Genomic DNA, 26,448 nt, shown 5'->3' with positions numbered 1-26,448 from the left:
AGTTTGTACATTATTTCTTCTGAGCTTACTGTTGACTCTCTCTGTTGCACTTTTCATTTCATTCTTTATATTCTTCAGCTCCAGAATTTGTTTTGTTAATGTATTCTTCTTCTGAGTTTATTTAACTATCTCTTTGGATTCTCTTGACTCTTGCTGGGCTTTCTTAAAATTTTTGTTTGTTTGTTTCTTTTTGTCTAGGCTAGGGGTCAAATCAGAGCCGCAGCCGCCGCCAGAGCCACAGCAATGTGGGATCCGTGCTGCATCTGCAACCTATACCACAGCTCACAGCAACACCGGATCCTTAACCCACTGAGTGAGGCCAGGGATTGAACCCGCAATCTCATGGTTCCTAGTCAGATTCATTAACCACTGAGCCACGACAGGAACTCCTCAAATCCATTTCTTTAGTGTCGGTTATTGGAAAATTATGTGTACCTTTGATGGTGTCATGTTTTCCTCATGTTTCTAATGTCTTCATGTTGATATCTGTGCATTTGAGGGAGCAGTTCCCCCTTTTCAGCTTTTTCAGACTGGCTTCGCTGGGGAAAGGCTATTACCTGAGATGACTGAGTGTGCCACCTGGGTAAGGTGTGGTGTCTCTGGTTTCAGGGAGGACACAGTGACCTCCGCTCCATGTAGCGCTGTCAGCGGAGGTCGACATCATGTAGATTGTGGAGATCTTCTGGGACCAAGCCTGTAGGGGTCTGTGGGTGGCAGTGGTGGCTAAGGCTATTAGGGTCCTCAAAGGCAAAAGCTGCTATGACCCTCCTGTTCTTTTTTGCCTGTTAGAGGTAGTTCTTGTCAAGGGAATCCTCCTTAATGGCAGGTCTAGTGTGCTGGCACTCAGTACATCCATGGAGTTTGTGTCCGAGGTCTGGTGCACAGAGAGCTACCTCAGCACCTGAGTCCTTCCACAGATACACTTGTAGCGGCAGTGGTTCCTGAGGTGCAGGTGTATGGAGCTCTCCCATGGAACTGGGGTCTGGGTTTCTGGGTCACCAGTGACTCAGACTCCTGGGTAAAGGGTAACCCAGCAGCAGGATACCTGGGGTGACAAGGGTGTGACAGTGGCTTGGACCTAGAGGCAGACTAGAGTAGTGTGCACCACCTGATTTTGCACCCAGGGGACAGTTGTATTAACGGCATCAGCTTAGCTTCAGTGACGCCAACTCATAGCCATGATTCAGGACCCGGGGGGCCTGGGCGGGGGGCAGTTGCAGAAGAGTAACAGATTAGCCCCAGTGATGTTGGGTCATAGCTGCAACTCAGAACTCTGGGGGTGGTCACAGAGTTCCAGTAGCACAATCTGGTGATGGCAGGTCAGAGTTCTGCCTTAGGACCCAGAGGCAAGGTACCGAGCAGCCTCACTAACACCCCAGCCGTGGTGGTTCAGAGCTCCAACTTGGAACCCCGAGGGTAGGGTGCAGAATAGCCGCAGTATGACCCTGAAACGGCAGATGAAGTGTTGACATAGAAACCCATCACCATGTAGACTGTATTTAGAGTCTTAGTCTGAGTGAAATCACCAGGGGAGTGAGTGTACCTGTGACGAGAGAAGATGTGAGGACTGCTTCCTGGAATAGGGCTTAGAAATAAGAAACCAGGAGCTCCCACTGTAGTTCAGTGGGTTAGGAATCTGATTGCAGCAGCTCTAGTTGCTATGGAGGCACAGATTTGATTCCTGGCCCAGGAACTTCCATATGCCACAGGTATGGTGATTAAGAAAAGAAAGAAGAAACCAGAAAAAAAGACTAAGAAAAGGTAACCACTATAAAGGAAGAAAATTAAGAGATTCTGATGTCCTGGAAACAAGGAGAAGAATATATTTTCAGGAGGATAGTTATCAGACGCATCAAATATCATTAATGACTTGTCTTCTTAGTAGGAAGTAAGATCACATTTTGGAACTGAGGGAGTGAGGCTGAGGCAGAGAGACAACGTAATGAAAAGCTCCCGGACATCATGAAGTCCCGTCAACCTGGGCTCCAGTCTCAGCTCCGTAGCTTAGCAGGTGGAGTAACGTCGTGGGGTTGTGTGCATTTCAGCCTACGTAACAGGCCTGGTGGGAGGCCAGGGAAAGTTTCGAAACCACCGTCCTGAGTAAAGGAAGAATGACTTCCGAAGGGATAATGTCGAAGAGCCCTCGGAGATTCAGCTGCGATTGGAGAGGGCACTGTGATGGTGCTGTCAGGATGTTTTTGGCTTTCTCCCCTTCAGACGTGGAAGATAGAGGTGAGAGAGTAGAGACTGACTGACTCCATTACTGGGCATTGAAAGAGGCAGAAGGGAAGAAGGGAAGGTAGTGAAGGGCAGTATAGACGCTGCAATTTAGGGACCAGGTGCTAAAGATTTTACTGTGACTGTGTCAGAGGAGTTCATGTAACCCTCCATCCAAGGACTGTGTGGAACAAGGGCATGAAGAGCAAAGTATCAGAAGCAACATTCGAGAAAGGTGAGGCGGTATTGATAGACCACAGGGAACAGCCGTGCTTTCCTTTTCTCCATCAAGATGAAAAAGATCTTCCAAAAGAATAGAAATAAAAACGAAGCAGTAGAGGGAAGACGGTGTGCCAGCTGGAGAGTGGAGAAGTATTCGAAGTCTGTGTCTAGGCCGGTGCTCAAGTTTTCCAGAGAGGAAGACGTTAGAACCCCCAAACTGAGGTTGATATGTATGACATCTTTCCTGTAGGGAAAAAAAGTAAAGATTGCTAACAAGTGGCTCATCAAAACCGAACAAGTGCGTGAAGCTCACTGGTCGGCCCTGGGGTGTAAGTAAGGACAGGTGTGCCAAGGTGGGGGCTGTTCTCCTCTCTTCTCCCGACTTCCCCGCCTGCTCGCTCCGTCTGCTCCTCTAGGGTGTATTGTTCTCGATGAATTAAAAAGATGCCTGAGATGTGATGTATCTTGATGTAGCCAGTTCCCGATAGAGTTAGTCATTCTAGTCTTGTGGCCAAGATGGAGAAAGTAATACGAACAGAGGTAAAGTACTTAGTTAAGTTGCTACTAAACTGTTTTGAAGATGAAAGGCCGTATGGTGAAATGGAAATGACCCCTGATGTTGGACTTAGATGTGGGACCAGTATTGATTGTGTCCCCTGCAACTTGAGCAGTTTAACTTGTGCTTCCCCAGGTAAAAATGAGAGTAATCAAACCTACCTGCTGAGTTGCTGCAGGGACTAAAGGAGATGACACCCTTCGCGTTTTTGGCGATAGAGATTTTCTCTTCAGCGGTTTCTCTGCCGCCATTTACTCCCTGTCCTCTTGCCGAAAAAAACCCTACGAACAGGACAATAAGTGGGGCAAATGAAAGGAGAATTTTAGATCACATGTAGTAAAGGGGAAGAGAGAAATTAGAGAGGACTGGGGAAATTCTATGCTCCCCAAGCATTTTTCTATGAAAGAAATCTGATTTTAAAATTCATTATTTAGTATTTTACCATGGGTGAATATGTATGAGACTGTATTTCAAAAGCTATTTTCATGAAAACGTTATACTCACATTATATACCGAAGCATTTTTAGCACTCTTCATTTGTAATCCTGAATAACAAAGGATTTTTTAAAAAGCATCATATTGTTTTCACCACTAAGTTTTATCACTGTTATTTTTGACTTTTTGTTTTGACATGTTGCTTTTAACTGTAATTAAAAATTATTGACATCTGTGTTTACTTTTTAGCTTGTGTACCTTATCTTCATAGCAGAAACTAATTAGTATGTGAAATACTTTACCATTACATTTGCGTGAATTTATCAGATGTAAAATATGGTAGAAAATACATTTTATTACATGAAGAATGTACATGGTATTAATTCTGGTTCCATTCTTATAACAAAGAAATACTGTTTTGGCTTTTGTCAACATACATCTGTAACGTGGTTAGGCAGATGACAGAATTAAGCCCTCATGAAACTTTACGTAACTTAGAAAAATAACTATCACATATAATAAGTTTGTTTTAACACAATAGAATGAAATATCCACCAGAAATATTTTCTGAAGCACTAGAATATCTTTTCTGGTTCCAGATGGGTTTCATACTTGACTTTCCTTAGTCTTTTCGTAGTTTACTCCCTCAAATCACTTAATATCCTGAAGCATAACAAGTCAGTGTTACATCTTTTGTGAAGGTCTTTCTGACGGGATGTAAAGAAATATTTCTTGTGCTTTACTCTTTTGTTGGAAGCACGTAACTGTTAATTACTATTATTTTTATATTTCAAAACACCTCCATTTTCTTCTTGTTCCTGCTGCCGGTGTGGTAGCCCGAACCGTCCTCAGCTCTCTCGAGGTGGTGTGGTTGTCTCCCGGGGGAGCCCGCCTGCGCTTCGCGTCCTCGCCAGCCAGCCGAGCCCGAGCCGACTTAGAAGCAGAAGTCAGGCCCCTCATCCTTCGCCGCCCACACCTTCCTCACATTCCCCAACCTGTGCTCCTTCTCTAGCTCTGGTTTTCTTTTGTCATCCCATTTACTCCGGAAGATACCCCAATTTTCTCTTCAGAATTTGTAGTGATTTCTAAAATTGGATGTTTGCCGATTTGTTTCTTATATATTCTCCACTAGCAGGTGAAGTCTATGAGCAAAAGAATCATGTCTTTTATTCACTTTATACTTGCCCTGTCCTTAATAGTTAGTAAATGCACATCACGGATTTTGTTCCTTAATCAATGAATTCAGTTCTGTATTTCATTAAATAGCCGCTTGTGGAATCCTTAATCATGTATCTTGTATTCATTATATGATGCTCATAAACTGCAGCATCCCCTTCTCTGCTTTGTTTTTTCCATTAACGGACCACCAGCTGATGGAGGGCGGGACTGTCTGCGTTGCTGAGTGGGTAGAACAGTATCCGGGATATGTTTGTTTCACGTCTATTGGAGGAATGAATGATTGAATACCTGAAGTCCCACACACCTGACATCTTGAAATTCATTCTTACGATAAAGTTAAGCTTAACAAACACGTGTTAAGTATCTAATGTATGCTAATCATTGTACTAGAACTGTGAGTACTGAAGTTATGATATCATTTCTCCTTCCTTATTTTGTACTATATTCTAACTCAGAGTTATGATATGACAGCCTGGCGCTTATTAAAAAGACTGGAGTGCTTTCTTTCCTTTTTTAAAAAATTGTATTGGAATATAGTTGACTTGCAGTGTTATTATATTAGCTGCAGGTGTACAGCGAAGTGAGTGAGCTCTACATACGTCCGTTCTTTTTCAGCTTCATTTCCCGTATAGGCCATCACAGAGTACTGAGTGGATTTCTCTGTGCTGTACAGTGGGTCCTTGTTCCTTAGGTGATTTTGTGTGTAGTAGTGTGTTTATGCCCATCCCAGCCACCCGATTTGTCCCTCCCCCACCATTTCCCCTTTGGTAAACATCAGTTTGGTTTTGACATCTTTGAGTCTGTTTCTATTTTGTGAATAAGTTCTTTTGTATGATTTTTATTAGATTTCACATATTCGTGATATATGATACATGATATTTGCCTTTCTCTGACTTACACTACACTTACAATTTCACAAGATAACTGAATATAGTTCCTTGTGCTATACAGTGGGACCTTGTTTATCTGTTTTATACATAGTAATGTGTGTCTGTTAGTCCCCAAATCCTAATTTATCCCTCCCCCCTTTCCTCTTTGATAACCATGGATTTGTTTTCTGTGTCTGTGAGTCTGTTTCTGTTTTCTGATAGTTTATCATTTTTTTAAGATTCCACTTATAAATGATATGATATTTGTCTTTCTCAGACTTTACTTAATATGATAATCTCTAGGTCCATCCATGTTGCTGCAAATGGCATTATTTTATTCTTTTTATGGCTGAATAATACTTTGTTGTGTATATATCTTCCTCTGTTCATCTGTAAACAGACATGTAGGTTTTTGTATATCTTGGTTATTGTAAATAGTGCTGCAGTGAACATTAGGGTGCATGTATCTTGTAGAATTATGGTTTTGTGTAGTTATATGTCCAGGAGTGGGATTGCTGGGTCATGTGGTAGTTCTCTATTTACCTTTTTTAAGGAACCTCTGTACTGTTCTCCATAGCAGTTGTACCGAGTTACATTCCCACCAACAGTGTAGAAGGGTTTCCTTTTCCCCAACACCCTCTCCAGCATTTACTGTTTCTAGACTTTTTGATATGGCCATTCTGATTGGTAAAGTGATGCCTTATTTTAGTTTTGATTTGCATTTCTCTAATAGTGATGTTGAGCATCTTTTCATGTGCCTTTTGGCCATCTGTCTTCTTTGGAGAAATGTCTATTTAGATCTTCAGACTACTTTTTTTTATTTGTTTGTTTGCTTGTTTTGATATAAAGCTGTATGAGATTTTTGTATATTTTCAAGATTAATCCCTTGTGGGTCACTTGTTTGCAGAGATTTTCTCCCATTCTGTGGATTGTCTTCATGATTTTTGTTTTGTTTTATGGTTTCCTTTGTGTTGCAAAAAACTTTTAAGTTTAATTATGTCCCATTTGTTTACTTCTGCTTTTATTTTCATTGCTCTAGGAGGTGGACCCCCCAAAAACATTGCTGCGATTTATGTCAAAGAGTGTTCTGCCTATATTTTTCTCTGAGAGTTTTATACTATAAGACTGGATTGCTTTCTTACCCATGCTTTGTTTCACTGGTTTTAAATACTTGTGTCATTACATTTTACATTCTGTTCAGAAAGAATTGGTCTCTTGGAATGGCTTTTGGATTTTAGCATCTTTGCTCAATCTATTGTTCATTTATCTTCTAAGGTCACATACTTTTGCAAAAGTAATAAATACAATGCAATGTCCTAATGTTTGCATGTCTTACATATACTCTGATTGTGATTTGCTGACAGTGTTAAGAAATTGGTCCAGGAAGGGTTTTGTTTAGGATCTTGGCAGAGGCAGAGAGACCAGAGATGTGTTAGCTTCAGGAATTACCTTCCTTTTCTTTCTTCTTTAAGATAGTGTTATTTTTGAAATATGAGACATTTTTCCAGTTCTCCGTTTGTTAAAATCTTTCCTAGTTCACTTTTGATGTCAAGATGAAATTTATATACAAAATTGGGGAAATACGCTCTTCTTAGTCTATTTTTGGTTTGAATTATATCTAGATTTTAAAATTGTCACCTAGAATAGGTTGGGACCTTTTTTATAAAGAGAAGCATGCTAAAAAGCCATAGGCAAAAAGATACAATTTTTAATACTCTGTTTCTATTGCTATAAAATTTAGAATTAAATCTCATTTTTATACTGTGATCCCCTTTTCAATAACTGATTTTTCTTTTATGTAGAAGACTTACAAATTCTATGATATTTACTAAAATATATCCTTTAGATGCCCCTGAACACAAGGTATTACAGACATGGAAATATTAACTACTCCATGTCTAGCTACTAACCAACAAGGCAATCTCTGCAAGGGGAAAGCGTACTATGCCATTCTGTATCCCTGATAACTTTTTGGTGGTTATTGTATCACCATTGATAGACTTTAAGTTTGGGTTTATATGAGTTTATAGCCATCTGATTTAAATCACTCATTTGACCCTCTTTTTTATATAAAAGAAGCTTAGCAATAAAAGGAGCATATGTTATAAAATATTTTTCTGTGTCTGTGTTTAATCTCTTCTGGTCTTAGAGAAATAGTGAAATTTTTATATTATTAGTGCTCAACGTAAAGGTTTGCCTTTTTCTTTTGTAGGATGAAGTGGCACACACTTTAACTGAAAGCAGAGTATTAAAGAACACTAGACATCCCTTTTTAACAGTAAGTGCTTAGAGGAAAGATGTAATAATCATAACATTTTAAATTTAAGGGAATTTTATTATAACAGCTAAGCTTTGAAAAATAACTTTTTTTTTGCCTTTTTTTTTCAGGGCCACACCTGCAGCATATGGAAGTTCCCTGTCTAGGGGTTGAATCGGAGCTATAGCTGCTGGCCTGTGCCACAGCCAAAGCAACGCAGGATCCGAGCAGTGTCTGTGACCTACACCACAGCTCACAGCAACGCCGGATCCCTAACCCACTGAGCCAGGCCAGGGATCAAACCCGCATCCTCATGGATACGGGTCAGTCTTGTTGCCACTGAGCCACAATGGGAACTTCCTGAAAAATAACATTTTAAATAACTTTCATTTAGGTATGCCGTTTCCTTTGTGGATAAGTAAATAGAACATATGGATTAATATTTACAATATCCATGCATTTGTAATCCTCTCATACAGACTCATAGATGTTTTGAGACTTTTTTTATTTCCCATAACTTTCCCTGACTTAAAAAAAAAATAAAGCAAGTACATTTTTAAATAAATTTAGACATACTATTATAAGTTAAAAATAGGATAAGTCATGGTATGTTTTCTTCATTAGATAAAGTATAAACTGTGACATATCACTTAGTTATTTTGAAATAAACTGGTGTTTTTGGTCCAGTTACTTATAATCGAGGCATAGTTGGCAAAGATTTTTATGTTCCTGGTTCCATTGAAGTTCATTAAAATTTAAAATTATAGACATTCAAAAGGAAGACACTTTTAATGATTCCGGATGGTTTAGTAGGAACTGTCAGAAGTATCACCAGATCCGTAGACTTATTTTGTTACATTTTTGTGTGTTTATTGTTTAGTGTCATGAGCTAGCTGGTTTTAATGCTTTAATATCTTTATAGCCTATAAAATTACCTGAAACAGCTCTATTGTATTGGGTCGTATTATGCCACCTGAGTGCAAAAGTGATATTGAAACTACATGAGAAACCCAAATATAACAACTATAATTGTATTCCTAAAACTTCCCCTAAAGTAATTTGTAGGCCTTACAAATTACTCACGGATAAGAACTTTGGGGACCAGTACAGTTTCAAATTAGATTGAGAAGTGCTCAAAACAATTAACTATTTATTTTTACTAAAAATCCTAATTTTAATTTTCCAAAATAATCCTCATTGCTGTTCTTTGCAAAATTTGTGTTACGTTTCTCAGCTTTTACTTAAGTCTTCTTAAAGGAAGAGACTCTTAAGGGGCAATAACAATTGGGTTTATCAGTCATACCTACATGCTAAGTGTGCTATTCTTGTACTGTTATAAGAACGTAGGATTATAATATAACGTTTTTTCTTTTTCATTTCAAGTCCTTGAAATATTCCTTCCAGACAAAAGACCGTTTGTGTTTTGTGATGGAATATGTTAATGGGGGAGAGGTGAGTCAAGAAGTGAATCTAGCACTTGCATTTGCATGGTAGCATTGCCTTTATTTTTTAAAAGTTATGTACCATACCAGTTACAGTGGTTCTCTACTTCTTCATAAGCATGTGTGTAGCTCTTTCTGCTGTTTTAGTAAATGGGTGCTGAATAATTTTCTAATCAAATATCATTTTTAATATCTACTTTTATGTATAGGAAAATGTATTCACCCTTTCTTTTTTGAATAATGTAAAAACTTTTACTACAGATAAGATTTTGAGGTTACGTAATTTTGAAAACCAGAAATATATAATTTATATTCCTTTATATAGTTCTTTGTCAAGTTTTTGTGAAACTTAAAAAAAAATTTTTTTTTACTCATTTTAAACTCAGTGTAACAGTAGGCCCTAGGCGCATTGTGGTTGAGTTTTCGCTTCTTTTGCATGGTGTTTTGAGTGACTTCGACTGTATTTAAGGACTTTTAAGGAATTTTGTGGTTTGAAGAGAAATTCCGTAATTAGAATAGTTAACTGGAAATATTTCATATTGTGAGTGTTCTGAAATAAATTTAATTATTAAATAGGGGCTTGTATCTTGCAGATACAATAGTCTTATTATCTGGAAGGAGGGAGGGAAAGGAAGAAACAAATGAACAAATGAAGAAGGAAGGGGGTGCAAGAAGGAAAAGGGGAAGAAGAGGGAGAGAGGAGGGAAGAGAGTAAAAAGGAAATATTTTCTATAGAATATTTTTTCCTATAGAATTATCTGCTTTGTGGGAATCAGTTCATTGGAAAGAATTCTTTCAGTAAACACATTTTGAGTCCCTTGGGAGTGTGGGTTTATCCAGATGTGATAAAAATTGATCATTTATCTTAGGAAGTATATTGTAAATTAGAATGTATAGTGAAAGACCTAAGTGTTAATAAATTCATAAATGATAGGGTACTATGGATGATCTAGCATTTAGGGTAGGCTTCATGAGGTTTCATCGCGGAAACTGATTTGAGAAGCTGTTTCCGGCAGAGAGGCTGATGTGAGCAGCCTCACTGGGAGGTAAGCAGAGGAAGCAGAAATTGAGGAGTTAGATAATAGTCACCCAGGGAGTTCCCCTTGTGGCACAGTGGAAACGAATCCGACTAGGAACCATGAGGTTGTGGGTTCGATCCCTGGCCTCGCTCATTGGGTTAAGGATCTGGCATTGCCGTGAGCTGTGGCGTAGGCCAGCGTCTACAGCTCCGATTGGACCCCTAGCCTGGGAACTTCCATATGCTATGGGTGCAGCCCTAAAAAGACACACACACACACACACACACACACACACACACACACACACACACACACACACACACACACACACACACACACACACACACAAATAGTGGCCTAGGCATTCAGAACAGGGCTCTTGCAGTCAGCTGCTGTCTGGGAATGAAAAAGTAAAAAGGAGATGGATGTCACACAACTCTCTAGGATTCTGTGTCTTAACAATTCATTAATTGGATGTGGGTAGAAAAAGAGAATTATCAGAAGTGATTTTTGGTTGGAATCAGGGAGAATTAATAGGCATAGTGAACTTAGGAAGAATGTGTTAAGGTTAAAATTATAAATTTGGTTTTGAAAATCATTTCCCTGAGGTTCCAGGAGATAGATAGATAGATAGATAGATAGATAGATAGATAGATAGATAGGTGGGAATATCACAGAATAAATAAGGGGTTAGAATGTGGATATGGGTTTGGGAGCCATTCCCATAAAGGTTGTAATTTAAGTTATGGAGGTGGATATTTCCTGTTTTGTGGGAGATTAAACTGATGAAATCTCCTATGTTAGTAGCTATTAAAATTCAAAATGTAATATTTTGGGATCCAGAAATTTCACTTTCAGGAAGTTATTGTAGAAACATACAGATTTACCATGAAATAATATATGGATATATACATTCATTGTAATATTATAGTACCTTAAATGAACATTCAGTAAGGAGACTGCTTAAACAGTGTTACGTCTGTGCAGTGAAATACTTCATATCCATTAAAAAGAACAAAGCAACCCAATATGGGCTGATTCCATACAATTTCTAAGATATGTTACGAAGTAAGAAAAACAAGGTGCAGACAGAATGTAAGGTATGTTACCATTGTGTTGACGTAAGACCGTATATATGTGTATGTATGCATTAAATATCTCTGGAAATATGCACTGTACATAACTGTTTACCTTTGAGAAGGCAAACTGAGTCATTGGGGACAAGGAAGGAAGAATTCTTTTCACATTTCTTCTTGTGCAGCTTTTGTATTATTTTATCACAGGTAGGTGTTGTAAAAGTGAAGAAAGGAAGGTAAGTAGGCAGGCAGACAGATTGATAGAGAGATGGATGGATAACCAGGAGAGTGGGTACTGCAGAGAGAAATGATAAACTGCAGGGGAAAAAAAGCAGGAGAAGCACTCTTAAATTGCAAAAAAACTCTTAGTGTCATGTGTTTGCATCTATTATAGAAATCAGCACATTGGTTTATTATGACATAATCTGCTTGTCTGTCTTTCCTACTGGACTCTGAGCTCTCTAAGGGTCTTACTCACTGGTGTAACCCTAGCACTTTATACACCACCTGACACATAGTAGGAACTTGGCAAATATTTATTGGATGTTTTGAAAGAGTAAATAAGTGAATAGATGGACAGATTCCCTCAAGGAACAGGGATGAAAGAAGTTAGCAAAAATGGTAAACTAAGAACTGCTAAGAAGTAGGAAGAAAAATAGAAAGTAATGTACTACATGGTTATTTTGAAGAAAAAAGTTGAAAATGTTTTTTTTGGGGGGGAGAATTGCTGTATTTATAAACTACATATTTATTGTGTATGAGCAGGGCACTTTGGTAGATATTGTGGGGCATACAGACATGAATCAAACATAGATCTACCCTCAAGGAATTCATATTGTGATGAGGAAGATAAGACAAATTGTGTACTACGTGTAAAGTGATTGTTATCATTTGTATCCGGAGTGTGGATCAAGGTCCTTGGAATTTCACAGGAGAGAGAAGAATTTTGCATGGTGGTTGAAGGGAAGCTGCCTAGATGCTCAGTAGAGGGAGCTGGCTGGCCCCTGCACTTCTCAACCTAGAGTACTTCGGAAATTAATCAATTGGTGATTGTGAAAAAAAATACACAAAAGCAGGTTTTCAGACTAACTCGATGGTTTTCTTTAGCATTGAAACTCCTACAGTATTTCTCTTGTTTGGCATTTCTTCTTCAAAATTTCTGTTTTAGAAATGTGCTATAAATAAAAACTGAAATTATTTAAAGTATTAAAGCAGGCTAACTGATTCTATGGTATATAATTTTATGTGTATGTATGATAACTATAGCATTGCTACATATTTGAAAATAGAGTGTTTACATAATTTTTGTAAAAATCACATTTTTATGTATGTAACCTCCCAACTTTTTACTCTGAGGTTATCATATGTGCCTTTGAATACAATTTAGATATTCTCCTAAATGTGCTTTATAAATACATACAGTTATTTAGTTCTTGGGACTTAATGAGATTTTTTTCAGATGAATTTAAATTTATCTTCTGAGAAGTAAATCTATATTCAGTATATGTTATGGTGACTTATATTTTATTTTGGTTTTGCTTGAGGTTCACAGTGCCATTTATTCATTCAGGGATACTCCTAGAAATGCGGAAAACTTAGATGCTGTAAAGTACTTAACATAGTACTTAATGTTTTTAAACTAAGAATGAAGTAGAGGGAAGTAAAGTAGGAATATCTACAAAGCCACACAAAAAAGTCCCCAGCAGCACTTACTGATATACTGTGAGACATTTCTTAGACTTTCTTCACATTTTTGAGTATCTGGACTTCTTCCTCGTGGACCTGCTGCCCGGGAGTTCAGCATGCTCAAAGCCATGCTTGTCGTCATCCCTCCTTTTGCCAGTCTTGTTTAAAGCACTACATAATCCTGATGGAAGTAGCTTGTGGGAGAATGCTAGTTGTGAAAAATCACAGTGGCTGCTTATAAGCGTATCAGTACAATGAAGTCATATCATAATCATTTAATTGATATGAATTCAAAGAAATAGGTTCAGCAAGAGATAACATAGATAGGAGGGAAGGACAGAGAGGGAGAAGAAAGAAAGAGGGAAATGGTGATTCTGCCACTCCTCTTGATGACTGCAGGCAGAGTGGCCTCAAGATGAGAGAGAGAAATTTGCTCTTCTTTTATTCCATGTCATTTTCTACCCGTCATCCGTAGAATTTCATGTAACATAAATTCTAGACCTAAAAAGTAAACATTGTTTATAAAACATTGCTATTAAGTGCACTGTAAGTATAGCTGTTCATCTAAAGAAACTATAATTTCAGTGCTGGAGGAAAAACTGTGCTGAGCTTAATAACCGTATTGAGACAGAGTGTTGGACTCCACTGTAGTGCCTTCCTAAGGAGTTTTCAAGGGTGATTTTGATACTTGATTTTTAAAAAATTTTTATACCTGATAATTTATATGCTAACTTTAGAACCTACTCCATTATAGTCCATTTCCCTATTAAATATTTAATGAGCAGCTACTATGGAGTGGACCTCAGAGGATGCAGAAATAAGGAACATGTAGTACTTACCTTTAGAAGATGAGTATTGAAGTAGATATACAGAAAAATATGGATATACTTTATAGTGTCATTATTGCTGTGCAAATACTAGTTGCCGTGGAATTCAGAGAATGGGTGTTTGAATCAATCCAGGAAGCAAGAGGAAGAAGGGGGAGAATGCCAGGGTAGGAAACACGTCTTCATTGTTAAGCTAAGTCTTAAGTGTGACGGTGAAGTTAGATAAGTAACAATGAAAGAAGGGTATTCCTTCACAGAGCAAATCAAATGTTTAGAATGTGCATGCAAGAAGCTCTCCTTCACCAGCCCAGATGTAGCTCAGTACAGAGGATGCGTAGGGTTGTGCAGAGAAAAGCCAGAAGAACCTGACCAGGTGGTCAAGGTCATGGTAGGACAGATGTCTCCCAAGTAGTTTAGATTTTATCCCGAAGGCTGTGAAGCATCATGGAAGGATTTCTGTATGAAAATGTTTTAGAAAGATGACTTTGGTAGCAGTATGAAGCTTGTATTGGAAGAGACAAAATTGGAAGCAAGGAAACTACTTAGAAATTACTGCAGTTGGAAAGTTTTGGTAATCTGATCATAAAAATGATAAGCTTGTTAATTCAGGCAATATTGGAACAAATGTAATTCTTTTTTTTGTTATCAAAGGTGACCAGTTATTTTAAAATGTGTTTATTATGGGTTCCAATAAATGGCAATGATTATCTTTTCAAGATGAACTTTTTCTGTGTTTTGCAGGAAGACCTCTCCAGGTCTCCTGAATCATTTTGAACTTACAAAATAGCTGGTAATGGCTTCTGTCTTAACCAGATATCCTAGGGCTTGTCTTTCACGTTTCCTTCCCAGGCTATCTTCTCAAGAAGCTCTTGTTTGTTTCAGAGAAAAAGTAGTATTTGAAGACTAACAAGCTGAGTGACAGGGATGCTCATTGTACTGGATTGGTTAGTTTTCTGGGTCTCTCCAGTGTGTGTGTGTAGAGAACGTGTATATTACAGTCATAAGAGTCCATCAGTAGTCCCGATGCACATAAAATGAATCAAATTCTAAATGATGTTTTAGGTAGTAGAATTTCTAGGATTTAATGACTAAATGGAGAAAAAAAGGAAACATCACAGTTTCCTGCCTGCTGCTTGGGGAATTGTGTGGATACTGGACTCTTTATACAGTTAAGGACACACAGTTAAAGGAATGCGATCTGGACGTGTTCATACCCATCTCGTACATGAGGTACCTCGTGGGGAGTATGAAGGAGGGGGGAGAGTCTGATCAGAGATACGGATAGGCTTCATCAGAAATGCTGAAACCAAGGAAGGGAAGAATGCCCGGAGTGAGAATGGCATGTAGTTACAACAGTAAATGGCCAAGAATGGTGCCTGAAGATAACCACATCAGATATGTTCCTGATGAGAGAAGCCTAAGGAGGATCCTGGGTAGAAGAAGCCAGAGAAGAAAAGCCTCAGAAGTTGAGGAGAAAGTATTAAATGTGAGCGAATAGTTAAGCTATACAGCTGAAAGGTAGCTGAATTCATTGGATTTGACCTCTAACTGCTAGTTCCTAAGTGGAGTGCCATGGATTCTCCCTTTTTTTCTGGCTCAGTGCAGGGTTCGCATCTTGGCTGTAGTACAGAATGTACTACAAGGGTTTGTTTGGAGCTCAGTAGAACGAGCTTATGGAAGTGAGTTCACTGCAGCCTTTAGTGGAAACAAATCAGCATCTGAAGAAATAATTATAAAAGTGCTCTAATCACGCTGCTGCTGGCATACCCAATCCACTCTTGTTCTGTAGCCCAAGCTACAGAAGTACCTAAGTGTTTTCAAATTTATATGAGGAGCAGAAAAATATTATGGGGGAAAATGTAAACTGAAAACTAAGGTATTGTTTAGTTTGGTTTAGAATGTCTCTACTCTCCCCCCAAATCTTACTCGTAGCCTTCTTTCTCTCAGGCCTGTAAACCAAACCTCTGTAAATCTCTCTCCGAGCCGAAATCTCCTGGAGGTTGACATTCATTAGTGAGGAAAGAAATGTTCCTCATCCGATAAATTTTTCACATCCTCCTATATTCTTTCTGTGGGTACAAATGAAGCTGACACTTTGAGTTACATGCTACTCTTGTCTACATTTTAGCTCATTGTACACTCCATAGTAAGCTCTTTGATAAAATCGACTTTATTTTTTGCATATGACTTCCAGATTTATGCCAATCTTGAGATCCTCTCCTCCTCATTTCAGATTCTCATTATCCGGCTGGCATTTTGTCTTCAATGAACCAAAATCATCTCAATTTAAATTCACATGAGACAGAAATGCCGGCAGTCAACATTCTAGTTCTACTTACTAATTTATGGAGGTGTGATTTGAGCGATTTTTAAATTAAAAGTATCATTTTATATTCATAGTGATGTTTTTTTAATTGTACTCAATTTATAGGTATAGAAATATCTTTACTGTAAGGGGTCTGACAAGCTAACTTCTTTACTGTCTTAGTTATTAATAAATTACGTAAGTTTTATAGGAATTCTGTTGTTTTCACCCAGGCTTTTTTCAAAAAGTCTCAAGCCGAAAAGGATGCACTATAATATTCATATTAGCATATAAAGTTCAAGGCAAAATAAGTTTGGGCATGTTTTTAGTATCTACTTTTATAATATTTCAAGGCTAGTTTCCTAAAATTCTTTAAGTCAGTATATTACTGCATCTCAAGTGATAATCCAAAGACTCGACTAGCCTTAGCATCTAAGATGCTTCCTTTCACATTTAGAGTATCACATGTGGTGACTGGAACTGCAGGAGCTGGCCAGGCATTTATATATTTTTCATGATTTCTCTTCATGTGGTTATGGCACAGGATGGCAGTTTCAGTGTAGTCAAACTTCTTACACAAAAGCTGCATTAACCCAGAATGAGTATTTCAAGAGCGTGAAAACAGAAGGCACAATATATGTATAATAAAAAAAAAATCAGAAAAATGGAACAAAACTATATTTAAATACTAAAAATTATAATCCCCAAACACAGTACATGGTCATTTGTGTTATGCATCTTTCACTTAACATACTCCTTTTAAAATTCCTCAATATTGTTGCGTGTATCAGTAGTTTATTTCTTTTTATGGCTTTACGTCATTATACGGAAGTATTATAATGGGTGTATGTAATCACTAGGAGATAGACATTTGGTTTTCTTGCGGTTTGGGGCTACTATGAAAAAAATTCTCATGAATATTCCTGTACACATCTTTGTGTGGACGTATAGTTTGTTGCCTTGGGTAAATATCTAGGAATGCAATTTTTGTGTCATTTAGTATGTTCAGCTTCATAAGAAACTGCCAAATTGTATCATTTTGCTCTTCTAGGATGTTTCTGATGATCACCATGCTTGACACAGACTTTCTTCATTCCTTCCTTCCTTCCTTCCTTTCACTGTACCTACAGCATGTGGAATTTCCCAGGCTACAGTTCAAATCGGAGTTGCAGCTGCCAGCCTACACCACAGCCACAGCAATGCCAGATCCAGGCCGTATCTGCAACCTGCACCTTAGCTTGTGGCAACACCAGATCCTTAACCCACTGGGTGAAGCCAAGGAACCAACCTGCATCCCCACGGATGCTAGTTGGGTTCTTAACCCGCTGAGCTACAACAGGAACTCTAGTTAGTCTTTCTTATTTTTACCCATTCTTTTGGTTCTGTAGTGGTGTCTTACAGTTTTAATTTGAATTTGAATTTCCTGACTGATTAATGATACTGAACATCTTTTCTAGTGCTGCCTGATTGCCATGTTGTATCTTCGCTATTGAAATATCTGTTAAAATCATTGGGCCAATTTTTGATTGGGTTTTTGCTTAATATTGAGTAGCCAGACTTTTTATATATATTCTAGATACAAGTACTTTATCATATATATATATTGCAAATGTTTGCTCCCAATCTGTGGTCCTGCCTTTTCAATTTTTTTGGTGGGGAATTTTTTTCCTGTGTATGTTTTCATTTAAATCCATTTCTAAACAACCTTTGTTGATATGTAGTTTACATTCAGTAAAATTAACCACTTTTGAGTGTACAATTCAGTGAGTTTTGACAGATATATAAAGTGAATTTGCCAACACCACAGTTATGATATGGAACTTGTCTGTCACCTTGACAAGTCATTCATGCCCCTTTAAAGTCACTTCCTGCCATCACCTTCTGCCCTGATAACCAGTGATTGGCTTTCTTACAAAAGTGTCTTTTGAAGGACGAAACCTATAAATTAGATGAAATATAATTTATCCATTTTTTCTTTTGTGGTTTATGCATTTGGGGTTTAATTTCAATTTTCTTTTCCTAGCACAAGTTTGTTACGATTTTCTCCTATGTTTTCTTCTAGACATATTAATAGTTTTGGGACTTATATTTAGGTCTGTGATCCATTTCAAGGTAATTTTTGTTTATGGTGCTAAAAGTCAAGGTTGTTGTGGGTTTTTTGGGTTTTTTTTTTTTTTTTTTTTTTTGCAACTGGGTATCTAGTTGTCCAAGCGTATTTGTTGAAAACACTGTTTTTCTCACATTGAATTGTCCTGACACCTTGGTCAGAAGTCAATTAACCATGTATGACTGAATCGTTTCTGGACTCTACTCTGTATTGATCTCTGTCCATCCATCCTTATGCTTATATCTCACTGTCTTTAGTACTCTTGCTTTAGAGTAAGTATTGAAATGAGGCAATTTGAGTCTTCCGGTTTTGCTGATTTTTTTTTTTTTTGCTTTTTAAGGCCACACCTGCAACATATGGAAGTTCAAAGGTCAAATCAGAGCTGCAGCTGTTGGCCTATGCCACAGACACAGCAACATGGGATCCAAACCACATCTGTGACCTACACCGCAGGTGATGGCAATGCTGGGTCCTTAACTCACTGAGCGAGGCCAGGAATTGAACCCACATGTTCATGGATACTAGTCAGATTCATAACCCGCTGAGCCACAACGGGAACTCCAATTTTGCTCTATTTAAAAATTGTCTTGGCCACCCTATTTACTTCACATTTCCGTATAAGTTATCTAATAAGCTTGTTGATTTCTCCATAAAGGTCTGCTGGATTTTAATTAATACTGTAATCTGTTGATCAGTTTGGGGAGAATCGACATGTTAACAACATTATCTTGTGATCCATGAACATGCTGTGTCTTTCCTAATATTTAGATCTTCTATAATTTTTTTTCCAACATTTATCATGTAGTTTTTATTGTACAGGTCTTGAACATTTTGTTAAACTTATCCATAATTACCTTATTTTTATAACATAAGTGATAAAATTTCAAATTTGAATTAATGGCTTATAGAAATGCAGTTGATAATTATGTTAGCCTTGAATCCTGCATCCTTGCTTAAAGGGTTTTTGTGTAGTGGTTTTTTTTTGTTTTTTTGTAAATACGTTGAGATTCTCTGTGTAGATGATCACATCCTGTGGGAACAAAGACACAAAGACAGTTTTACTTGGATTTTTTTCAATTGCAATGGATTCTCTCTTTTTCTTGCCTTATTAGCAATACTGTTGTGTTTTTTTTGTTGTTGTTGTTGTTGTTTTTTTTGGTCTTTTTGCCTTTTCTTGGGCCGCTCCCACAGCATATGGAGGTTCCCAGGCTAGGGGTCCAATCGGAGCTGTAGCCGCCGGCCTACGCCAGAGCCACAGCAACATGGAATCTGAGCCGTGTCTGTGACCTACACCACAGCTCACAGCAATGCCGGATCCTTAACCCACTGAGCAAGGCCAGGGATCGAACCTGCAACCTCATGGTTCCTAGTCAGATTCGTTAACCACTGTGCCACGACAGGAACTCCAACAATACTGTTAAATGGCTAAGTGAGAGCAAACATCTTTGCCTTATACCTAATCTTAGGATGAAAGCATTTATACTTTCACCTTTAAGAATGCTGATAGCTGTAAGTTTTTCATAGATAACCTGTATCAAATTTTAAGAATTTCCTTTCTAGTCCCAGTTTGCTGTGCTTTTTGAAAAAAATCACGAAAGGACGTAAAATTTTGTCAAATGATTTTTCTGTATTGGAATGATCATGTGGTTTTTCTTCTTTATTCTGCTAATACCTTGAATTTCATTGTTTTTTTTTTAAATGTTAAACCAACATTGCGTTTCTCAGATAAATCCCCTTTAGATGTTATGGATTATCCTTTGGTATGTTGTTGGATCCAGTTTGCCAAAATTTTGTTAAGAATGTTATGTTTTTGTTCATTAGGAACATTGTGTATGGTACCTTATCTTCCCACCCCAAGCGATGTCTCTGGGTTTGGATTCAGGGTAATGGTAGCCTCTTAAAATGAGTCAGGCGGCAATTGCTGCTGCTTCCATTTTCTCATAGACTTCACCAGTGTAATTTTGAGATCGAATTTTTTTGTTGTTGTTGTTGGAAGGATTTTAATAATGAAGTGAAATTTTAAAAACGCATTTATGGAGCTCTGCATTTTATCTGTTTCTTCTTGAGTGAGCTTTGTTGTGTTTCCAGGAATTTGTTCATTTCATCTACATTTTTCAATTTGCCTGCTACTTACTGTTGAATTCCTGTGTACTTCTAGACCTTGAGAAGGCAGCTATACTCTAGACGAGGTTCTCTTTTATGCAGTTCATAGTGTACAATTATAAAGGAGATTTTATGAATGAAATTTAACAGAATAATTTATAATTTATTATCTGCAATTAATAAAAACTATACTTAATATATAATAGATGATATACTTTAGAGAACACCAGCGTGAGATTGAATCTCAGATCTACCATTTAAGAGCTACATGATGCTGGGTAAATTTCACAACATGCCTAAATCTTAGTTTTTTTCAACTCTGTGATGGAGATAATAACTGTGCCTGTGTTATAAGGTTGTTTTGAGGATTAAGTAATGTGTCTGAATTACTAAGTATAGTGCCAGACAAGTAGCAATACTCAAAAGTAGCCACTATTGTAGTAGTAATATAACTTATATTTATTATTCTTAATCATCTAATATGGAGATAGCATTATGTAACTTGTTGAATGTAATGCCTTTAATATGCAAAAATTGTAGTGTTTATTATTTTTATTGTATTGATATTGGATATATTTCATAAATAGCCCACATATTTCATATTATATCAGAGATTTAAATATTTTTTAAAAGTTACCTAGAGAGTTTTTATTCTTTTAAAAGTATATTTTATTCTCCAACTGAATAATCTCTTAAATTTAATGTGGTAGAAGTGAGCAGTCTCTAATCTGGTTAGTATAGTTTTAATACATTTTTTTTTTTTTTGGCTTTTTAGGGCTGCACCCATGGCATATGGAGGTTCCCAGGCTAGGGGTTAAATCGAAGCTACAGCTGCCCGCCTACGTCACAGCCACAGCAATGCAGTATCCAAGCCGCATCTGCTGCTCACACCACAGCCCACAGCAACACTGGATCCTTAACCCACTGAGCAAGGCCAGGGATTGAACCCGCAACCTCATTGTTCCTAGTTGGATTCCTTAACCACTGAGCTACGACGAAAACTCCAAATTCTTTATATATTCTGATTGCAAATAGTTTGCCAGATACATGTGTTCCAGATAGTTCATCCCAGACTATACCTTGCTTTTTCATTGTCTCAGTGATATTTTTTGAGGGATACAAGTTTTTAATTTTCAAATCCATTTTATCAATTTGTCTTTTGTTTTTTTTAATACAATCTATATCGTTTTCTATCCTGAATCACAATAATTTTTCCCATATTGCCTTTTAGAACTTTTATAGTTATACCTACTACATTTAGGCTGCTGACCTATTTTAGATTTATTTTTATGAATGCAGTAAGCTACGGATTGAAGTTCATTTTTCAGCCCATGTGGATATCTGGTCATTCTAGCATCTGTTGTTGAAAAAGCTGTCCTTTGTCCCATTGAATGATCTTGTCATCTCTGTCAAAAGTCAGTGTGTGGCCTTTGTGTCTAACATTAATACTGGTGCACTATAGAGACAATATCCTCAAAGACTGCTGGGTCCCACGTTTCTTAAGTTTTCCCATTTTGCCTGGTAAGAACAAAGGTTATTTTTGGCTTTATGAGCCTGTGATTTTTTTCACCTGATTCTTTTCAATGGCTCTTTCCTTGGCCTCAGAATTTTCCTCACATACATGTGCTTATTAGCAAAACTCAAAGATGGTCCATGGCAGACCCTTGGAACTCTCCTCTGTCTGGTTCTCTGCCTCATGAATTATGGCAACTTTTATCTCCCCAATTTCTAAACTCTCTATGCTTGATTCAAGGGTACCACCAGGTTCTCTTTTGGTTTTCCCTCCCTGTGTTACATTCTGGATGGTCTTTCCAGGCATCAGGCTAGAACAACCATAGCTATCACCTTTTTCCCTTTTTGGGGGAGTCAATATACCTTTGATGCCTGATGCTTATTTTTTTATTTTACATGATTTTCCAATTGTTTATTTTACATGATTTTCTAATTGTTTAAAAAGGGGATGTAAATCTGGTATCTGTTAATCATAGTCAAAGCAAAAGTCTTTAATCTTTGCAGATATGTCCACTGGATGCAGAATTTTAGGATTTTTTTTGTTTTTTTTTTAGCGATTTGGACATCTTGTTCCATTGTCCTTTTGCTTATATAGTTTCTGAGGATAAGTCTGGGGATATTCTCCTATTCTTCTGTTTATAATGTTTTTTCCCTTCAGAATTTTTTGAAGATTTTCTGTTTATGGCCAGTTATTCGGCCATTTTAGTGTAATCTAATTGGTTATGTTCTGAGCGTTCATGAATGTTGTAAATTTTCATCTTGTTGGGTTTCATTAAAATACTTAATCTGTGCATTTATCATTTTTATCCTAGTTTGAAAAAATTCAGACATTATTTTGCAGGAGTCTCCCTCCCACTTTCAGAATCTGCTGTTCTACATATGTTAGACTCCTTAATACTTTCTAACATGTTGCAGAGATTTTTTTTTTTTTTAGGTGCAAATTATGTAGTTTTCTTCTGCTGTGATTTAATTTCATTAGTCTTTTCTCTTGCAGTTTCTAATCTGTTGTTAATCTCATCTAGCAAATTTTTATTCAGATGTTATATGTTTAATTTTTTAAAGTCCTATTTATTTTTATTTTCCATTATCTGTTTTTTATGTTCACATATTGCATTCAAGTCACTTTCTGTTAATTCCATCATCTGTTATTTTTGAGGTCTGTGCCTGCTGACTGGATTTTCTGTTGGTGATAGAACATATTTTACTGCATCTTCTCATGTCTAGTAATTGTTGATTGGATACTAGATAGTTCAAATTTTACATGAGTGTTTAGTTTTGTTTTTTTGTTTTTTTGTTTTTTTTGGTCTTTGAAGAATGTTACTTGTTCTGAAAAACAGTTGTTTGCTGATATGTTTTCCAGTGTTTGTTAGCTTTGTTAATGTAGGTTTAGCTTTTACTCTGACTTCTTTGAAATATCCACTGACTGCTTGGGTGTTCAGTAATGACACTCTTCTGACTGATTAGAAATTGAATGTCTCTCAGTTCTGTGTGAGCTCTGGGAATGATTTGGCCTACAGATCCCCTTTCCTTCTCTGCTTATTCTCATAGAGTCTAACCTTACTCATGTGTTGCTTAGTATCAGCAGACTCAAGTATATAGTTTGTATAGCTTCTTTCTCAGTTGTGTTTTGTCCTACTAATGTCCTTTACACCACCCACTTCAAACTCTGATACTTACCTCTCCAACAGTGAGACCTCTGTGTTGTACTTGGCATTTCCTTTCTTGCATAGCGTTCTGGAAAACACCCCCAGACAGAAGGCAGGCGCTTTTAGGGCTCACTTCCTTTTTCACAGAGATAGGATCCTACACTGCCTGCTATCCACGATCTAGAAAGGGTTCTGTTGTGTATCTTTCCCAGTTTTCATTTTTTGTTTTATAGGACAAAAGGGTAAGTTTAGTCCCATGAACTTTTTATTCTTTATTTTCTAGTTTTTTAATTAACTTCACATTTTATGTTTACCTGCCAGTTACATCTGAAATTTATCTTGTTATGATGTTAGGTGGAAAATTTTGCAACGTGGTTGGAAGGCTGTTTTCACATGTTTCTCGCGTGTACTGCTGCAAGATGATCCTTGTGTAGGAGACTTTTACATAGCCTTTTTTAAAGGAAATTTTTAGAAGAGGAACTATTGTATTTTAAAAATCGTATTGATATCTATTGCCAATTGTCCAGCAAAGAGTTTCAGTGTGTACTCATACTTATCTCATCACACTTTCACTGGCAGTGCCATTTCTTTAAGTGTAGTGTTTTTATCTCTACTGCATTGATTATTATAGAGTGCCATATTTTCATATAATAATTTGTATTCCTCTTAATGTTATCTGTGCCCTTACTCTTTTTTCCCCTTGTAGCTTAGGTTTTTTATGTAATTTCTTTATGTATTAGGCATTTGATCTTTGTCATGTTTGTCATAGATACTCAGTTTTATTTTTGCTATTTTATGTAGTTAATTCTACCAGTTTCTCCTTTTATGATTCCGTTTCTTTTCTTCCTAGAAAATCCTTTTTCATCCTGAGATCACGTAATTACTGGTTCATATTCTCTAGGTTTTAAATTACTTCTGAAATTAATTCTGTTACAATGTGAGGCGAAAATCAAATTTTTCTTTTCTCCACAGTTAAACACTATTTATTAGTCATTTTTCTCATTAGTGTGTTATACATCGTCATCAGCTTTACCGTATTTCAATTTTTTATACAGTAACCTGTTTCTGGTTGCCTGATTTCATTGGCATTCATTTGTGTGCCTGTTCCATATGAATTGTAGCACTATAGTATTTCTCAGTTTTTTCAGTCAGAAGTTTTCTTGAAAGTGTTGAGCAAAAAATCTTCTGTTTCAATAATACGTCAGCTCATCTCATTCATGTTTTTCTGAAGAGTCACCATCTCTCCCTTTATATTCTTTTTGTAGCCCACCTAGCCGTGACATCTCGTCCCTGAAAGGGAACTAATGACCTAATTCCTATACCTGGTAACTGTTCACTTCCTTCCTGAAACTTGGTCTGTCATTCTCCAAGTATTTTCACATTCTTTGTTCCTTTTGTATTGCTCTTAGTACTCTTTATCTGACTATCCGATTCTACCTCTTTTTCCTGTTCATGTGAGTATATTCTAATATTCTGAGCTTAACTCGGTTTTCAGTTTCTACTAAATTTCTGGGCTATACCTTGCTTTCTTAGTGTTATCAGTTATCCTTTATATAAATGACTCCCATGTCTATCACTCTGCCCTTCTATAGCTCTGAAGCAGTGCTATCGAGTTCTTATTTAAGTGTCCACAGATCAAAATAAAATCCATTGTTCCTCTGTTCCCAACCCCATTCTTTTATACTGCTGGCAGAAATGTCTACTTGGCTATCCATAGGGAAACTTCAAAACTGTTGCTGTTTCCCTTGGCCCAAATTGTATAAGCAGGTTCCCTCTGGGCTATTGATTCTCCTGAAATGTCTGTTATTACATCTCCAGTTGAAGCTCTGAGCCAGTTCAAATGTAAATTGTGATATAACTGAACATACTTATTCATTTCTTTAAAAACTCTCTATTGTGTAACTACATATTTTTAATGAAATTGTTTATGTAGCTGGTTGTTCTAACCAAATAGTGGTATCCTTAGGATCAGCACCATTTCCTCTCATTGTATCTGCTGCTTTTTCACAGCAGTTGTACTGAATTGGTGTTCAGTAACTTTTCTTGCACATTATGAATTGCTTACCTGACTACCCTAGTATCAGGTATTTTTAATCCTCCAGTTGCTGCCAGGATTGTCTTTTAAATTATGCTAATTTTTAACCCAGATGTCTTTGACACCCCTTACCTACAGAATTAATCTCTCAACCATAACATGACAGGAAAGGTCATAAAGAATGTGGCCTTGTCTTTGTATTTTTTTGCCCAAGTTGTATCATTGTTCTGAATGTATATTGTTGTTCTTGCAGCTACATGCACTCATTGCATGCTATTTCCTTTCCATCACTGTTTTTATTTCCCTTTAGAATTAATACCTTCTAGCCACATCATCTCCTCTGTAGGTACTCTACTAGGCTATGGTCAAAATATTAAGATGGATAAAACTTGTGTAGCAATCTTTCATAGCCTTCTCTTTTGTTCACTATTCCTGAAGAACTCATCCTTCAAAACCCCAGTGAAATACTACCTTATTTGTGAAGTTTCCTTTGCTTCTTCCAGTAAAGATTAATCATCCTTTGCCTCCAAAGCATTTTTAATATCAGAAGTAGGAAGTTTCTCACGGTTCTCCTGTTTTTTATCTCCTTCATTGGGTTGACTTTCTTAAAGTCAGGGATGACGTCTTAATCACCGTCGTGTGCCCTCTTCTCTTTCTAGTGTCCAATAGAATGACTTTAAAATAATTGATTCTCCCTAAATGGGAAGTTGGTTCAAAACCAAGGTAGAAACCAAGAAGGAATAAGCAGAGAGTTAAATAAAAATCAGGAGAGTTGTGGTACCAAAGCCCAAGAATGCTTAGACGAATGAGAAAGGGAATAGGTGAGCTTCTAAGCTCCAGAACAAGAAGTTCTTGGTTGTGTAAACAAGAATAAGTTCCATGAGGTAGCAAGAGTAGACATTAGAGGACAGCAGATTGAGAGATAAATAGAATTCTTCTCCTTAAGTAGCTTTGT

The 26,448-nt window shown here is 37.2% G+C and overlaps 1 protein-coding gene across 6 annotated transcripts in view; it reads left to right on the top strand.

Moving 5' to 3' along the window:
* The window catches only part of AKT3 (AKT serine/threonine kinase 3), a 305,530-nt gene that overhangs the window by 195,693 nt on the left and 83,389 nt on the right, over positions 1-26,448 (top strand). For 4 of the 6 annotated variants that reach the window (XR_007131198.1, XM_047754920.1, XM_047754918.1 and 1 more), the window contains exons 7-8: positions 7,691-7,756; positions 9,119-9,187. The exons of 1 other annotated variant lie outside the window; for it this stretch is intronic. Coding sequence is in view for 4 of the 5 variants with exons in the window: in XM_047754920.1 (XP_047610876.1) it covers positions 7,691-7,756; positions 9,119-9,187 (135 nt within the window). In the remaining variant the exon portion in view is untranslated. The remainder of the gene's footprint in view (positions 1-7,690; positions 7,757-9,118; positions 9,188-26,448) is intronic. One more of the 6 variants, XM_047754919.1, reaches the window with a different exon arrangement.

The sequence above is a fragment of the Phacochoerus africanus genome, chromosome 12 (assembly GCF_016906955.1).
Source record: "Phacochoerus africanus isolate WHEZ1 chromosome 12, ROS_Pafr_v1, whole genome shotgun sequence".
Classification (NCBI taxonomy): Eukaryota; Metazoa; Chordata; class Mammalia; order Artiodactyla; family Suidae; genus Phacochoerus; species Phacochoerus africanus.
Note: the sequence above shows the minus strand (reverse complement) of the source record. Positions and strands in the feature narration are given on the sequence as shown.